At 33.6% G+C, this 19261-nt stretch overlaps 1 protein-coding gene across 1 annotated transcript in view; it reads right to left on the minus strand.

The window, feature by feature from the left end:
- The window catches only part of tyn (trynity), a 115722-nt gene that overhangs the window by 4024 nt on the left and 92437 nt on the right, over nt 1-19261 (minus strand). The window contains exons 4-15 of the mRNA XM_069841889.1: nt 14630-14766; nt 14399-14520; nt 11142-11286; nt 9902-10014; nt 8336-8561; nt 6658-6777; nt 6394-6569; nt 5467-5600; nt 3691-3830; nt 3519-3600; nt 3279-3423; nt 1388-1580 (exon numbers count right to left, since the gene is read on the minus strand). Coding sequence (XP_069697990.1) covers nt 1388-1580; nt 3279-3423; nt 3519-3600; nt 3691-3830; nt 5467-5600; nt 6394-6569; nt 6658-6777; nt 8336-8561; nt 9902-10014; nt 11142-11286; nt 14399-14520; nt 14630-14766 — 1733 coding nt within the window. The remainder of the gene's footprint in view (nt 1-1387; nt 1581-3278; nt 3424-3518; nt 3601-3690; nt 3831-5466; nt 5601-6393; nt 6570-6657; nt 6778-8335; nt 8562-9901; nt 10015-11141; nt 11287-14398; nt 14521-14629; nt 14767-19261) is intronic.

A 19261-nucleotide genomic window follows, 5' to 3' on the forward strand; every position in this document is an offset into this window, starting at 1 on the left:
GCTTGCCTCTAGGTCCATGTGTCAGATACAATTCTGCCTAAAGGTAATGAATTTTAGTAGGGAGGGGAACCTAATTGCAATCAATGGATGGGGAAATATGGCCGTTTGATTCTTGTAGTAAATTGATGACTACATTAATAAATAATAAATACAGATTAAAGATAAATAAAGATCTGCCATTACTAATTGGTTTTCAGTCTTTGGTAACAAATATCACTAAGACTACAATTGTGGAGACTTTTGGTAGAAATGAGTGGAAACACGTTGATTCAGACTCTTACTGGTCCGCGATTTATGAAATTCTGGTAGACATTGAAAATTAACATAAATTAAGCCGAAATCAGCCGAAGAGAAACACTGAATTCCTTGTTAAGTAGTACATACTGAAAGGCAACATCAATAACTTTTATCAAACACTAATATTACAAACATTTTTTGTACGTTCTTCTCGAAGATTAAGTGATGCTCTGTATTAGATCCAAGGTTCTCAAGTTTAAATCTTGTTGAAGTGGTAAATGTTTAAGGCTGATAAAAAATAGTTCGCATGGTTTCCTTGGGAAGGATATAAAACAATAAGTCCTTTGTCATGATATTGGTAACATGTAAGAGAACCATGTCCTTCATTTCTATCCGGAATTTACATTATAGTCCAATCCAAAAGTGGAATAGTTTGTCACTGTCAGATTATCAGAATGCAGGAAGCTCTTAAGTGGCCATATTTGGGTGCATTCGGGACTAACGAATGTTTTCTGCACATATAGAGAATATTAGAATATTGTTTGTTGTGATCTATTCTAGTTGTTAATTTACAGTATACGTAATAATAAAATATATAATAAGAACTTAAATAACTTGTAACTGTTCATTGAAAATAGTGTTAAATGATTTCTTTTGATTTATATTTCAGAATTTTCTGAATTCAAACTTTCACATAGCTACCTTACATAGACACTTCATCAATCCGGACACTCCTTATTACAACTCGTGCACACTTATTAGATTTTACATTGTTTTATCTTTGCCAATTTACGAATTTTAGATATTTCAATAATAAAAATTATCACATCTGGATAGTATGTGCAAGGTAAAGAAATGACAGTCTTTCAGTATTTCTTTGTGTACTAGGCCAGCTCTAAGTTTATTGTAATTAATACTGATAGAAAGTTGTGTTATTCAGTTATTACAATAGTGACAATTAATCAATCACGAAATATGTAGGCCTACATTACTTTTTGAATTGTTAAAATCTAAAATTGTTTACAGTTAATGTATCTCTCGATGGGCATTTCATGGAGCAAGATGCTGTGCAAAAACATATAAGGTAAACTTTTATTTGAGGTCCAATATATTTGTAAATTGAATGTGTGAGTTAATTAAAATTATTTACCTTTGCCAAAGTCAGAAGATGAGGCCTCGCTTCTTAGGAATTGGCTGTTCTTCTCGTCTCCGAAGTCCAGAACTAGAATTTCTTGACTAAGGGTCATGTCATCCTCTGATTCGTTTGCAGTGTGGTTGGATACCACAGATCTCTTCCGTCTGCCCCAGGACTCTACAGATTCATGTCCCCATTCACACACAGCCTGCAACAATTGTTACATTTAACATAGTTACATTTATTACATAACTATGACTTACATGATAAGTCATGACTTGATAATAAATATTCACTGTCTTAGTAACTTTTTTTGTGGTGAATGAATGTACATATCAACAATCTTCTATGAAGTAGTATTGGCTCTTTGAAACATGCTAGCACTTTCACGTCATTACAATAAATAAAAATATATTGATGATCTTTTAATCATTGAGGCTTTGTTTTTGAAGTCGAAATTAAAATTGCATATACAGTATAAACATATTTTTGTACAGACCCAGAAACAAAATTTGGGCCACTTGAATTTTCCAAGTTCCAGTTATAACATACTGCGCATGCTCAGTAAGGGCTATAAGCAATATGTTATAACTGAAACTTGGAAAATCCAGGTGGACCAAATTTTATTTCTGGATCTGTACCCGTTCAGTTATGGTACTACAGTTTCATGCCAATTGTATGTTGTTGTTAAATGTGATTAAGTAATCAAGGTATTAATAACCATCAATGATTATTATATCCAGTTATCAACTCAACAATCCTGGATTCTGTTCATGGAAATTGGATATTATATAATATTCTTCAAGATATTATAGGGAGTAGGTGTATATCCCTAGAATGAATAGTAGTGCCTCTTGCATTGAGCCATATGAACATGTGAACATTCTAATAATTATGATCATATCAAACTTTTTATTATAGTACTATAACTATTATTTCATATCTTAAAAACATTAAATTTGTAGATTTTAAGTGTCGCTTTCCCTTACATTTACATTTGAATAATTCTTTCGCAGCTACTGTGAGAATAAGAGTTATATAATCAAATTTCTATAGATTTTTTTTAATTATTTACGGTTTCGATAGGCATTTCTCAGACAATTAGTTTGTCAGTTTCGGAGATATATTTATGTTGGATGAGAATAGTTGTCATACTGAATTCGAAGTTATACGAAAAAAAGTTTTTCGTCAAGCACAAGAAGCTGTCGCAATGTGAGTTTATTTATTAACAACAATTTAGAAGATATATTTCTTGGGGTGGTGAAACTAATTGTAATAACGACATTGATAAAAAAGATGAAAATTACAAGACCTTTTTCAACACTAAATTCATCAAGACGTTCTTCCTCAATTCAATGAGGAAAGATAATGTCAATGGACTGACGATATTGGGAGTCCAGAAATGTCTAGTTTGTGGATGAAAAACCAGCTTAAAAGTTTGCAGTTTGGAGAGAATGAAGAATGAATTTTTTTTAAATAAAGAAAGGATAAGTTCTATTGTAGTTTACTTTTCTGCCTATTTTAAACAGAAGTGAGCACTTAAATATTTTACTCATATGATGTACAATAAACGAGATATTACCGTAGTCAAACTGTTATGTTAAGTTAGAGATAACCAAACTTGTTTCATTGTCTCTCACTGTTTTGGCTAAGAATTTTCAGCATGCCTTAAAGTTTATGTTATAAATAAATACGTATTTATGTATCAATGAAATATATATGTATGTGGCATACATGCTGATTGGTCATCTGCGATTCCAAGAAGTTAATTTTTTTTAACATTTACAGAGAACAGTTTCACAAATTTTGTCGACTAAACTTATTTTCAGAATATGTTTTTTTTTTATTATCATTGTGTGACAGTGATTATATTAGCATGCTGAGCTCTAGAGACAGGAATATTTACCGGATCGCAGGGTCCCAGACAGTATTTGACATTGCACTGAAAGATGACTCCATACGATTCAGTAAAACGGAAAGCTTCATACACAGACTGTAGTGCATTTCCATCAGGAGTAAAACTGGGGAAAATGCTAGGATCCACAGGACATCTGAAAACAAATTAACGTTTTAAAATAGTAAGTTGGTATGAAAAAGTAAATAAATTGAGAGATTTTTTAAAAATATAGGTTGAATGATGCCTTACCCTTCGTCATCAATAATCTGGAATGTGCTTTTCGAATCCTTTGCCATTGCTACACAGCTTCGTGCAAAAATACCATATGGCGCTGAAAAACAAAATAAACACGTTTTTATGTTGTTAGTGTAATTTTTATTACGGGATTTCATTATCAGTTATGACGAAATGTTTCACTCACTGTCATCAGGAATTTCAATACGGAAAGTAAGTTTGTCTCCAATTCGTACAGTTTCAACTTCACGGCCTCGGTTGTCAACAATACGAATCCTTGGTGGAGGAGCTTCTGGGGCAGACGTAATACTGATCATCTCAGGATCCCTAAAAAAATAAATTAAAAATATGCTATATTTGTGTTTTATGGTTTGAAAATGAGTATTCGATAGTAGCTTAATTTTGTAAGAATGCATAATAATTGTCACAATTTCCGGGAAAAAACAAGGTTTAAGGCCTGTGTTGTAAATGTATGGCACGTAAACAACTCTGTATTTAATGGATGACTCCGGAAAAACTTTGTCATTTCTTGCCCACATCTAATTTGAAGGCAGCACAATGGGTGCATACCAATGGTCTGTACATCTGTGTCATGGAATTTCTAATATCATATTTATATGTACTTTACTTTCATCTAAAACATATTTATTGTGTAATGTTATTACTCTAAATTCATTTAAGTGATCAGGAAAGAGATTATTTCACACTATAGTTAAGTACCTTATGTCTTGGCACTATAAATGAAATGAATTCAAGGAATATATTTACAATGTTCCGTGCATTAAGGGAGTAGCTCGGATTTTACTTAAGTATCTGCTCTCCTGCGTCAGTATTCAGACCTAACATATTTAGTCACTTTTCTCCAAACGTGTCAGTAAATTAATAAATGGCTTCCAAGCAGTTTTTAAACTTACTTAGGAATTGATCTGCTTTTTAGCTAAGAAAATTGCTCAATTTATGTAAATTAAGCCATTATTGAAAGTTATATGAAAGTTAACGCAACTCAACTGAAAAGTGAGAATGCTGTAAAGTGCTGAATATTGTTGGGTGACATTAATGACATAATAATTGAGCTCACTGCAGTTTTTACCAATATACCTATAAGAAAAAAATTATTGGTCACACCCACATTATTTAAACTGGCCACCCTACCTCATTATCTCCTGGCCTAGTTGCCTCATGAGTGATCGCTTGTTGGTGTCACTTGTGAGGTTCAGACCTGTCTTCAGACAGTTCACTAAACAACAACTATCCACATTTAAACAGGTACAATAAACGAGTATTATTATTATTATTATTATTATTATTATTATTATTATTATTATTATTATTATTATTACTTCTACTACTACTACTACTACTACTACTACTACTACTACTACTACTACTACTACTACTACTACTACTACTACTACTAAACATTTTTTTATTCATTATTGTCGACCTAGTAATTTTTAGTACAGTACACTGCAGCAATGTACATGTTCTGAATTTAGCTTCCTCATTTTAGCCATCCAAGAGAGCAGCTATGCAATTTTGTACGGATTTTGTCTGAAGAAATGTTTGAATGTCATTGCTATTGGAGTGTACTTTAAGCTCTTCATGAATTTATGTTGCACAATGCATAGTTCATTCGGAACTTAGCATTTGTCACACAAGACCTTAATTTGCCTCTGATTGTTCACAACTAAGACGATCTTGGTGAGAGAAAATATTGTTTTGGCACGTAATTTCAGTTAAACTAATTAAATTTGCAATGAAATCTCCTCTCTGATCTCAAATATTATCCTAATGATAAAGAAATATGAAATAGTAAAATATGCATAATTTAAAGTATATTATGAGAAGTTACAGTACTCATAAATAACCATAACACGAGTAGATATGCGACATTTCTGTAACAGATTCGTTTCCTGTGAGATTAGAATATTGTTTCCAAAGTTATGTATGCAGCATAAAATACCTGATGGGCATCATTCCGAAGGTGATATTCTTGGATGACATATCGTAAGTGCACTTCACTTTGTAGATCTTGTCAGCCTTTGTCATGACTACACTGTGATGTTGAAGCACTACTGTGTTGGTGTATACTCCAGTCTGTTAACACAATCATTCAATGTTTTTATTATTATAATAATGATGTGTATCAGGTAAAATGAGTAAAACCGTGTGAAGGTGTTAAGTGTTTTAAATATGAATGTTAGTGTAGTGATAGTATAATAATAGTTAGTTAAAATTTAAGAACGATATTTTGATACAATAATAAAGATCAACAGAATAATATCCTGTAGAGTAGAACGGGCTAGATGCGATGTAGAAAGACGGAAATATAATATAATTTATGTTAGCAAGATTAGATTGCTTGAAGGAACGTAAGTGAGGAACGAACATATGGTGAATGTTTAAGATCAATAAAGAGAAATTGACTGTGAGGAGTTAAGTTAATAAGGATAGTAGAAGAGGTATTAGTTTAATAGGCTGTCGGGATTTCATAATAATTGTAAGTAAATGTAATAGCAAGTTATGGTGAAACCCGTATACATAAGTTGTGGTACACCGTAACTAATATATAAATGTTGATGACAATAAATCTGTCTATCTATCATTCAATGTTTTTATTACCTATACTTGCAATTCTGTTGTATTGTGATATGTCATATCACCTGAACTTAACAACTAATTTCCTAAAAATAATCATTATTGTAAAATGTAAGCATTTTTAAAAGCAAGTAGACAACAACACCATAAACAAAACAGATTTGGAACTCCACGTAATGTTAATGTGATGTATTATTTAATGAGAATCATTAATTTCAACTTTTATTTCATCTTATAATTCTCATTCTCTCAAATATTGCTTCATATCTATCGTCGATCATGTTAAACTCACCACGGACTGAGTGTTACAGTCTTGGCCGCTCATTGTCAGGTCAAGTCTGAACAGGTCGCTGTTTTGAACATCTATGTTGCATGTTTCTGATCGTCCCAAAGCATAAATTCTTCCATTGAAGGGTTTGTTGGTCCTGACCTGAACTGCTATACGGGTGTCCTTGCAGTTAACAGAAACTGTAACAGAAAATTAAAGGTAAATCTGCTATGTCTGTAATGTAGGTTGGCATGCTAGAAAATCTCCTAAAAATAAAATTTCATTCACCATCATAGCAAGTTCCAGTCTTATCACAGTTGATGTCATTGCGAGTCTGATTGTTTAGAGAAGGATCTTCTGTGCTGTCAAATACCAAAGGCAGGTTGTCCTGTGGGCTGCCTGTTGTCTCTGTAATGATATAAATTCAAAATATTATTAAAGTGTGAACTTTAGGCTGTATTCTTTTTTATCACAAGGGGAATGGAGAACTAACGGTGTAATGGAAAGGAAATCAGAAACAACTCCAATTCTAACTTTCTTAACTCAGTATGGGCAAAATTGAATTCTGGAAGAATACCTAAATTCCGAATTTTCAATCAGAGGGAAAAGGAATTTAGTACGAACCCTCAAATATGGAAAGATTCTGTAATGTAGAGCCTGTAACAGGCTTTAATAGGCCTAACACTTGGCAGGATGGTGGTGGTGGTTATGCTGATAATGATTATGATGAAATTGTAATTCGTATATAAGTAACTATATCTAAGATTTATACATCTACCTTGGTGAAGGACATGCTGAAGGTGTAAGTGAAATTATTCGTGCTGTATTAAAAAAAAAAATTTTGAGTGTGAGGTATGCATTACTGTGTCCATTAATATTAACCTAAACTTTTCTGCAAGAATTATTGTTTTTTATGCTTTAGTATTGAAGTTGTAAATATTATATACACTCTATAGAGTTGAACAACGATTGAGAAATCAAGACTAACAGTGCCCGCAAAGCCGAAAACCTGCATGACAATATTGTCTATGTCGTTGACTGTTTGTAACGAATGATCAAGACATCGAGAGTGATCAAATCTCGAACGTTAAGCAGCCTTCAATCGTCAGTTGTTTATACCAGACTGAACTTTTATGTTTTGGCAACTGTTATATATGTATAAACAATCAAGTAGCCTGTTTGAAACATCATCTCTACCTTTCAGTGTATAATAATCCGTTTTCCAATCTTTATTTAATTACTAGGCTCATATTAAAAGCTAGGAATTTGTTTTCGTATGTTTGAGATCAAGTGCACAATCTTAAGTAAAAAAATATTAACACTTTATTTAACGTTATGTTTTATGTTTCTTAGAAATGCAAATTTATTTGAGAATTTTCTTTCTATTTATATAACCAGAGGTAATATCTGATAATAGAACCAGAACATTTTGATAACCATGATACTGTTTTGTTTTGCCTTTTTGTACTTATCAATTAAACATCTCTTATGTTATTTATTTCAATGATGTATGTTATCCAAAGTTACGAAATCTATTTCGAGAATGATGAGCAAGACTCGAAGCGCACGAGAGTTATGAGACGAAACTCAAAAGACAAATGCAACGAACACAGCGAGCGAGAGCGGCAGTTAGCTTTGTTCATCTCTAGTACACTTATTCATAGTTTATAGACTGCTAGAAATTTTGTTGTCCAGTGATGATGCCGACATTTTTAATTTGGAAATGGGGCAGTGAGTGGGCAGTCCTCTAAAGCTCTCTGTGAGTGATGCCCCTATTATTATTGTAAAGTAAAAAAAGATCATGTAACTTTCTTACCAAGATTTATAATACAGTATTAATCTAATAGTTATTCGCGTTTCACTTAAAAAAATTGATGGACTCTTATATAAACAAGACAGATATTCAAAGGTCGAAGATTTGTGATTATGTAATATAATTCTATAAGACAATAATTGGCATACATACTCTCGCAGACATTTTCATAGTAAGTGCCAACTCTCTCCCCATTATCGATGAGAGGTCTTTCAGCATTCAGGAATGTGCTTGGTCCATCAGGCAGTGTCTTGTGATCCAAGTGGAAGAGTTGGCAGTTGTAAGTAGTGCCAATAGGTGGGCCTCGGTACAGGAATGAACGGCATAAGAACTCATTTTCGATCTCACAGGCGAGTCGACAGGCCGATTCGCTGGTTACCTGTCAGTTACGATAAATTATTTTGTTAAATATGAATATACTCCCATGCAACTGTATGTTCAGGAAAATGTTTGTAATTAATGGAGAAAAATTCGCTCCTGGTAACCATAACAGATAATTCTGTAGAACCAAAAAATTAATCTTTACATAAATGTTTGTAGTAAAAAATTGTGAACTTGAAGGAGTCTCACAATTTTATTGTCATTAGTAATATTGATATTAAAGGGTTGATTGTCCTTTAACTATAATACTGTTCACCTAAAACTCTAAAAAGCTTTCCAGTGTTTTTCGTGCGGTTTTTTTTTTTTCATTGTTACAAATTAAAAAGCCAGAATATTGTAAACTCGCCCATTTCCGCACGTGTTAAGTTCCTAAGAACTTCAATAAGATAAAACTAATATATTTTGCTTAAGACACAAGCAACCTGCTGTTGCACTATCTGAAATACATATCGTCACTGTGACTCCAAAATTCGCTGTGTGTTTTCAAAAAAAATTTGCAGGAGAAAGAAGAAAGCATTGTCACTTTTAATTTCCTTGATTTTCAGAGTTGCTTTCGGTATAATTTCATCATTTTTCTTGTAATGCAATAATAATAATAATAATAATAATAATAATAATAATAATAATAATGATACTAATAATAATAATAATCCGTGGCGCTACAGCCCGTGAAGGGTCAAGACCGACCAGCTGGCTGCTGGCCTAACACCCACATACCGGAGAGAGGTGGACGATCATCCAACCACAATAGAGGTATCGTGTGGTTAGCACGATGATCCCCACCCAGTCGTTATAGCTGGCTTTCGCAACCGAATTTCGCTACCTATTGTAGCTCCCCAAGTGCATCACGATGCTGGGTGGACACCGGTCCCATACACTGTCCGAAATTTCATGAGAAAATTTCTTCCCCCATTAGGATTCGAACCAGCGCGCATTCCGTAACTCGAGCCCTAGGCAGGATGTCTTAGACCATAATGCCATGGCGCGGGACTCGTTTTTCTTGTAATGATTGAAATGATACTGAAAGTGGCTTTGAAAATCGAGGGAATTAGAAGTGACAATGCTTTCTTCTTTTTCCTGCAAACTCTTTTTAAAAACACATAGCGCATTTTGAATACGCAGCGACGATATCATATTTGTAAGGTAGGTCAAGAATCTGAATTAACTAAGAAAGTTATTTCCAACTTTTCATAAACTTTTTTTTTTTTTTTTTTTTCATTCAGTAAGTACCGTAATTTCATGCGTTTGTTTTCCTTGTTCACATTTTTCGATGACTATCTAAAAATTTCTTTCCAGATTGATATTATAATAAAAGTATAATGAGTATTTATTTTATACCTGTAGTTCCTTATCCACATAGTAGTGCAGACTGGCATATTGTGACACTTTGTCTTCATTCACTCCTATTCGAGGAATTTGGTATGGTCTGTTTCCTTTACAAGCCTGGTTGGCTGAAATGTAGAAATAATGATTGTTGAATCTCAGTATGTGCTATATTTTGTGGTAGAAATCTGCTGAAACTTACAATTCAGGAGTACACATTCCATTCGTTAACGCTAGAATATTATGGTGTAAGTTAGTATTATGTTGTACCGGTACTTAAACAAAGAAAAATTAATAATACATAATGGCTATGCTTGTAACTACACCGTCATAAGTCTCTGAGCCTACCTTCTTAATCAAATTGTAAAAGATAACGAAATGTAATGTAACTACGGTATCTTTTAATTTCCGATTTTCCAAACTTTGTGACCAAAAATCAACCAATTTGAGAACCAATAATTTTTTATATTACGTAAATTGCTTAATCTAGAATTTAGCAGGATTAGTACGACATTCGTGAATGAATTGTGCTTTGAAGCATCCCAATCTTATGCTTCAGTACGGCAATAATGTTTTTGCATAAGTTACATTTGAATGAAATACTAATAAAGTGTCTAGTAGTTATTTATTAAAAAAGCGTAAATTAAAGACTAATTTAGCAGTGTAATTGAAGCGTCCACTGCAAGAATGATGGATGTCACTTTCTTATCGAAAATGAACCAAGACTGTCAATGCATAGCTTAAGACATATAGAATGTACATAAAGAGTTATATGGTATTAACATTGATAGTCATTGTCCAGTAATGATCGGAAAATCACAGTTAAGCTTTGAGCGCTAAGCATTTCAAGCTTTCAATTGCTTCTCCTGCAAAATGTATTCCAAATGACATCCATCATTCTTGTAGTGGACTCTTCAATTGCAAATGCGGATTTTAGACTCAAATCAAGCATAACCACTTTTAAGACGTGTTTAATTATTCTGATATTCTCTGTGTTAATTATCACTCTTGCAAGTGTTATATTATTTACATCAACTTATGTCATTTAATTTCGTTTTGCATGACTCATAATATTTTAATTAAATGAGATGAAAAAAATATATAACATGTCTGCTTCACGAAAAGTTTGTGATGAATTGTTGTGTCTGGGTGTCTGCGTTTATTGAAACAATCTCTTGTTAGTTTAGAAATAAAAATAAAAATGATCATTGTTTAAAGATACATTGATAGAATAGATAAATACATGAGTTTATACCTTTGAGGCAAAGATTTTCGAAGTAATCAACTCCAGGTGCATCAACAAATTGAACATACTGGCCAGTAGTCCGCCGATCTGAGTCACTGAGATGACACTGTAGTGTAACGTAGTTGTATTCCAGAGAACGGCATGTGAAACGATGCTGTAAACATTTTTTAAGTTATCTATTAGTCAGTACTCCAAAAAGGCAGTTGATAAAACCAACCATTACACCAACATTATGATAGGTGAATAAGAAGTGAATATATTTGGACTTTTATCGAAATATAGTAATAAGGATACGGTACTTTTATAATTTTTTGCACTCCCATTTCCGTAAGTATGCTGTTATTCCTTGTTTTAGGGAAGTACAGCCGAACTTCTGTCACTCGATTTTTCGATACCTCTAAGGAATTTTAATTTCCCAGTGAAATCGTATGTAATTTACATGTAATATTTTTTCCATATCTCAAAGTTCTGTTAGCCGAGCTTTTCGATATTTCGATGAATATTTCTCTTTCCACTATGAAATACATATTCTTTAATTCGATTTTAAGGTGAAAATGAAAGTTATGTACACATGTGTAAGTAAAATTGAATGAATGTGATGAAATACCAGTACTTTAACAAGCATTCTTTGTACATTAGTATTTTACTTCCTTTGAAAGTGTCCTCCAGAAATCAACCCTTAGTATATTAATCCTACCCCTGTCAATCACTACAGGCAGGTATCTGTAACGTAACAGTATAGCACAATGAGCTAGGACATAATGATATAACTTCATTATTCTTCTCTAACTTTGTTATGAATTGCTAAATTCGTCGTCCTGAAAAGCAAAGAAAGAGTCTATGGACAACCCCAACATCTATGTTGAAAGTTAAGCGGTATGGGTTTCCCTAAGTGCATGTTCAGTAATTAAAATTTTTAGAAACTTAATTACATAGAATCAGCAAAAGGAAACATTTTGGTTAATTCAGCCTAGCACAGGACCCCAAGAAACTAGTTCGATTAATTAAAATGTGTCTCAGTGAAACATGCAGCAGAGTCCGTATAGGTCAGTTTCTATCTGATCCTTTTCCAATTCACTGCGGGCTAAAGCAGGGAGATGCACTATCACCTTTACTTTTTAACTTCGCTTTAGAATATGCCATTAGGAAAGTTCAGGATAATAGGCAGGGTTTGGAATTGAACGGGCTACATCAGCTTCTTGTGTATGCAGATGACGTGAATATGTTAGGAGAAAATACACAAACGATTAGGGAAAACACGGAAATTTTACTTGAAGCAAGTAAAGCGATCGGTTTGGAAGTAAATCCCGAAAAGACAAAGTATATGATTATGTCTCGTGACCAGAATATTGTACGAAATGGAAATATAAATATTGGAGATTTATCCTTCGAAGAGGTGGAAAAATTCAAATATCTTGGAGCAACAGTAACAAATATAAATGACACTCGGGAGGAAATTAAACGCAGAATAAATATGGGAAATGCGTGTTATTATTCGGTTGATAAGCTCTTATCATCCAGTCTGCTCCAAAAATCTGAAAGTTAGAATTTATAAAACAGTTATATTACCGGTTCTTCTATATGGCTGTGAAACTTGGACTCTCACTCTGAGAGAGGAACATAGGTTAAGGGTGTTTGAGAATAAGGTGCTTAAGAAAATATTTGGGGCTAAGCGGGATGAAGTTACAGGAGAATGGAGAAAGTTACACAACACAGAACTGCACGCATTGTATTCTTCACCTGACATAATTAGGAACTTGAAATCCAGACGTTTGAGATGGGCAGGGCATGTAGCACGTATGGGCGAATCCAGAAATGCATATAGAGTGTTAGTTGGGAGACCGGAGGGAAAAAGACCTTTAGGGAGGCCGAGACGTAGATGGGAGGATAATATTAAAATGGATTAGAGGGAGGTGGGGTATGATGATAGAGACTGGCTTAATCTTGCACAGGATAGGGACCGATGGCGGGCTTATGTGAGGGCGGCAATGAACCTTCGGGTTCCTTAAAAGCCATTTGTAAGTAAGTAAGTAAGCACAGGACACAGTGAAGTGAACACCATGGAGAAAAAGCGAGTTTTAATAATGATAGTGGTAGCAATAGTGCTAGGAGCTTTTTTATATAGAGGTACGTTGTTCTGATAATAAGAACTAATGAATTTAATTTATACATTTACAGTATTAATTAAATTACGGAGGTAGGTTTAAAGTAATTAATACTTTCCATCAGTAATTTGAGGTATTGAAAATGTTTTCATATTTTCTTTATCTCGAATTTTCTATGACTTGAAGCGTTACCAGTTTCTGGAAGCACTTCGAGATACGGTGTCGAAGTTCGACTGTAAATGGATTTTACCGTGATTTTGTTGGTTGCTATTGACGACGGGACTTAAGTCACATTACTTCCCTAAGGAAGAAATTGAAAATGTGTTTCGTTCAACAGTCGCATAGCAACAAATAAAAGAATACTCGAAACTCTACGATTTTTCTAACAGTTATGGTATTAAATCGTGTAACATTTCACTTTTATTAGGGGAGTGGGAGTGGAAAAAATATTATATGCAATTCGTAAGTTAAATAGAATTTATTATTCTCCGACTATTTAATTGCAAACTCATCCTCGATTAAGTAAAAACTATCTACCTCCCTTAATACATTATTTTTATTTTATTAGTCTGACCCAACACAGTGGTTTTGCCTTGCGACACAGAATAGCTTTTAATACGAATAAAATTTAAATAAAAATATGGACAGGTTTCAAATAAAAAAGACATCGAAAAGAAGAGCAAGTACATTTTAAATTGAGTATACACCATAAAGATGTTGGCGAAATATCGCTATGGAAAATTTGATTATGGTGGTGATGATGGCATCTTGAAATTCTCTCTTCAGCTTGTATTTTGTAATGAATTATCTTGCATATAAATTGTGTACATTTATTTTGAAATAATTACTGACATTTTTGTTTTATTGCACAATATACAATAAAAACAATTAATAAGCCTTTACTTTTAATTTTTATTAATTTCATAATAGAACTTAAAAATATTGATCAATGTCTTTAATACACTGCATAACACGAAATATGATGTAATCGTGTCTTTCAGTATTTAAATACATTATAGTTTTTTGAGTTTATAATTTGAAAATGTTATTTCTTATAATGTGATATTCATTAAGTTCTCAGAAAATAATTGAATGATAAAAATTATACTTACTCCCAAAAATGAGGCAAGTATTTTTGAAAACATACTGTACCGCAATTACCTCATTTAAACAAGCAGCCAGGCACGCTTCTTTGGTAGATGTGTAAATGAGAGCATTGTCTAAGCCCCGAATCATTTTGTTGGGAACACGTTCAAAAGCCCAGGGTCGATGACAAACGTTATCTGAAAAATAATTGTTACATATGTATATTATAATAAAATTACAAATAATTTCATATTTAATGATAATTATGATATTGTATGATTACTTTTCCACATTGGTTTCTGTTACCTGAGCGAATTTGCATCTTGACCATATAGTAGAGATTTACTGATCTTTGTGGAACAGCTGCTGGGTTGTTAGCTGAAGTTTCATTTTGTAGCTGGCAGACTGTTTCTTGTACCGGAGTGAGTGGGTTCACTACAAAACTAGAACGAGTACAAATCTATTAGCTGTATGTACATACATTTAGCTTAAACTTTATTCACGCTGTGCATTTAAAGCATATAAAATTATTTTTGTAAACTGGTCTCAGTGGCGGCTCTGAAGCACCACTCGTTCTGTAGATAAAAACGGTTCTTTGATTTCGCTTGTTTCAATTATAACAATTAAGATAAGCGCATGTTCTTACTGCATAAGATTATTTTTATAATAAAATTCATATATAATAGATCTGATAATGATTTACTATTTAATATTTATTTATTTATTTCTTCCTGTAACCACTACAGATTGTCATTGACAAAGAGTACCATGATACAATAAATATAGAGTAAATGCCTTTAGGCTTAATGAAACATATTTTTGTTGTTACAGTGAAGAATAACAAATTGAAATAGACTGAAACACATAATAATATACTAAGTAACGTCAAGAAGATGTGACTTAAAGTCATGGTCCATATGTATGATGCCTGAAAATAGCTATTGATTCATTGAGTGTTGCAATTGTTAGATCTCTTAAAATATCTTTATGCAGGCCAATAGTTGCGGTGTATTAAATGTCAATATTATGCGCTTATTATACAGGTTTGATTTCTGAGAATGGAGAGGAAGTCACAATCTTTGGTATTGATTTTATCTTTCGCCTTGGAAAAGTTTGCACATATTTCCCTATCACTGTGTATGAAATATTGCATAATTCGTGAACACATTAAAAGAAGGTTAATTTTTGCCTGCAGTCACACTTGTCCCTGGCAGAAATATGGGAGAAAAAGACGCATACTTCCACTTTTACAGCAGTTAGTGAGCTATAGTGTGATAGGCTCCTTTATATAGGTATTAGATTACAATGATTTTTCTAGATGGACCAAAAGATCATTACATATTAATTAATAACAAATTATAATTCTTCTGTCTGACTTAAAACGTACGTAGGCCCTACTAAGCACATACACCGATTCGATGTATTATAAAATTATACAGAATGAACCGTAAGTGACGTCATTAATTTCAGGGGGTTATTCTTTGGGATATTTCAAACAAAAGAAGTTTAAAACAATTTTGCTCATTTTTGCTTCCTTTTCAAGATAAATTATTTTATATGAAATATTTCATAGCGTGTTTTGGGAAAGCCATTGCTTTAATTCCCAATATGATCAGTCAATTTAAGGGAGTAGTGTATTATGATAATAAATGATTTAAAATATATTAGTTTTGGCCATTAAATGTGCAGAAATTTAATCTGAAAAAATGTAATTTTTCGCTCTGCAAAGGAATTTGACAATGCAATGCACTCTGACAACGCTGTAAAGGTTACTGCTTGGAGAGAGGCAGGTCGTAGGCCTAGGTACCCTGAAGCTCGTGTATGCGTTTGCGAGAGGGGTGAAGGAAACAACAAAGATATAAACTGTAGATGTAAACATAACACAAACAATTGCGTTTAAAGAAATTGATTTTTTGTATGTAAAATTACCGGTTACTACTTTGAAAATTAAAGTGGGAGGGAACTATTTCTGATTGGCCGAAGAAAATGTTTGCAGTACAGACAAATGGAGTTTCTTTTCATCACTGTAAGTTGATTTGTATGACGAAAAAGTAAGTTTTCTCATTTCCTGTGTTCACTGAATAATTAATTAAAATTAAGTAGAAGGGTTTAAAAATTATATTTTACGTTTCGTTCGTTTAACGTAAATAAGCATACCGGTACTCTATTTTCCGTTTTTTTTTTCTATGGAGTCTTAAATGTTTTAACATTTTTTATGACAAAATAAGAATCATTATTGTTTGTGTTCTCTAGAACATTCAATTCAAATGTGAGTGTGGAAATATTTCTTAATATTTTAAATTTAGTCTGAAATAAACATATCTTATTGTCTGTGTCCTCTGAACATTTAATTAAAATTAAGTTGTGGAGTTTGTTTTAAAATTTTCAAGTTTTTTTTTTTTTAAAGTGAAATGAACATTCTTCAGTCTCCGTTCTCTAACACAGTTTAAGCACAAACATTAAACGGTATATTATTTATACTTTTTCTTACGACTTTAAAAACAATGTACATGGGAGTGACTTCCCATTCTCTATTTGAAGCAAGCCAGGTGAACGGGTTGATCGCACAATTCATGCCTATCAAAATGTACTTTTTTCTGGAAAACTATTCAAAATACAGCAAAATGTTATTTGTTTTTTTTTGTTGCTCTTTACTAAGGGAGTCATCCGCCAGAATAAATTACATTATTTATAGTTCGCTCTGTACAGGGCGTCTGACTTAAGCCGTTCATTTTTGCTCAGGCAGCCCAAATAACAGTCGAGGCATGTGGGAGGTATTTAATTGTTTCGTAGGCGGAATCAGGAGTAGTTATCACGTGAATTTTACGAATTTTAGTCTTGGTATGATAATTTTATGTTAAACACGTGCTGCCAATCTGTTATGTTAATTATTCATTTTCTTTCTCCTTTCCAATGTTTATTTCAGTATTGGATAATATTTTATTGAGTCATTTGCACTTCTTATAGTTCCTATAATATCGTTTTCTTAATATCCAATCCTTCAAATTAATTAATTTGCTTTGTTTCGTTCGGAATAAGCAACGTATCTTTAAAGAAGACACAGCGCAGAACTTTAACACAATTTATTAATTTCTTTCAATACATTTTAAATATGTCACGCTTAGTGACACTACCATGAGAACGTCAAAACCTAGATAGACCAAGAAAGCATTTGGATTCAGACTGTAACAGACCATAATATGGTCTAAGACATACAAGATCGGTAACAACCCGCATGGAGTTGGTCGATGTCGACGTAGTTTGCTTGCTGTAACATCTTATACAGGGTTGTTTCCGATCTTTGATAACAAATTTGAATGACATCATGTGCGTCAGGAGTCACATGACAGCTGAACTGTGGCGCGAGGTGACAGACCAGTAGTGAGTGATCTCATAGTCGGAATGCACGGCGACTCACAGCAGAAATTCCCAAGAAAATCGAGACAAGTACAGTTAAGTGAAAATAAAAGAAGCCTGCAATAAACGAGGTTTCGTGCGGAGTCTTGTGGCGGGAGGTTGATTTGCTCGCTTTTTTCACTCTGGAATTAATTCTATCCGAGCTTTGCCAGTCTTACAAGATGCCTTTGTTGGAAATACCGAAACCACGTTTTTGCAGGCTCCTATGATTTTCACGTAACTGTACTTGGCATCGGAAAAGGTTGTTATGTACCCCTCCCAGAAAGGCTCGATTTTCTTGGGCATTGCTACTGTGATACACCGTGCACTCTGATTATGAAATCACTCAGTACTGGTCTGTCACCTCTCGTCGCAATTCAGCTGTCGGTGTGATTCTTGACACACATGATGTCATTCAAATTCGTTATCAGAGATCGGAAACAACCCTGTATTTAATTCTTCTCTTGATATCTTTTACGTTTGCTGTTACGAGCTTCACAGGTATTCAAACCTTGAATAGTTACCGACTTTAGAATTCGAGCTTTTATAGTTATTGCTGTGGAACTTTCTGGTTCATATGATGTTGCGATGGATTGGGTATTTTCATTTTAAAGTAGTATTAGAATATTCTAGAATCGAAGTTCGAAATTTAAAAAAGTACGAAGGTATAGGATCGAATATCGACAGTCAAAACATTAATACGAACACATCACTCTAGCTAAGAGCCATGAACAATCCCCGAGAGATCCGCGTATTATAGCCTATTGTTTCCTTATTCAGACGCATCATATGAATTAATGTATGAAATAGTTCACTGAACCTGTGGCTGTTTATTATTTGAAGGGCTCAGAGCCAAAGGCGACCAACCCACAATTTTGTATTGTTCATTATTAAGCCTTTTTTCAAAACTATACATTGATGTTATAGATTCATGATTTTTTTGTATTTATTCAATGTAGACAAATTAAAATAAATTCTGAAACCAATAATTTTTGTCAGGCTCCTCTTAATATCGTAGCTCAGTTGGTAGAGCAGCTGGCTACGGACTGGAAGGTCCGGGGTTCGATCCCAGGTGGTGACAGGATTTTTTCTCGTTGCCAAACTTTCAGAACGGCCCCGAGGTTTACTCAGCCTCCTATAAAATTGAGTACCGGGTCTTTCCCGGGGGTAAAAGGCGGTCAGAGCGTGGTGCCGACCACACCACCTCATTCTAGTGCCGAGGTCATGGAAAGCATGGGGCTCTACCTCCATGCCCCCCAAGTGCCTTCATGGCATTTTACGGGGATACCTTTACCTTTTACCTCTTAATATCAACTCTTATTTACTTATTTTGTAATTGTGGATTAGTCGCCTTTGGCTCTGAGCCCCTCATTTTCCCTGTTCTCAATCGTTACACAAACTAAAATACAAGCGCTCCGAGTTAGAGAATTTCAACGACGAAAAGTATTCTCTCTCCACCCCTAATGTTGTGCGTGATGCCTAAAACAATTTAGGAACGACTTGAGTCAGACACTCTGTACATGTTACGATTCATATAAAATT

The sequence above is a fragment of the Periplaneta americana genome, chromosome 12 (assembly GCF_040183065.1).
Source record: "Periplaneta americana isolate PAMFEO1 chromosome 12, P.americana_PAMFEO1_priV1, whole genome shotgun sequence".
Taxonomy (NCBI): domain Eukaryota; kingdom Metazoa; phylum Arthropoda; class Insecta; order Blattodea; family Blattidae; genus Periplaneta; species Periplaneta americana.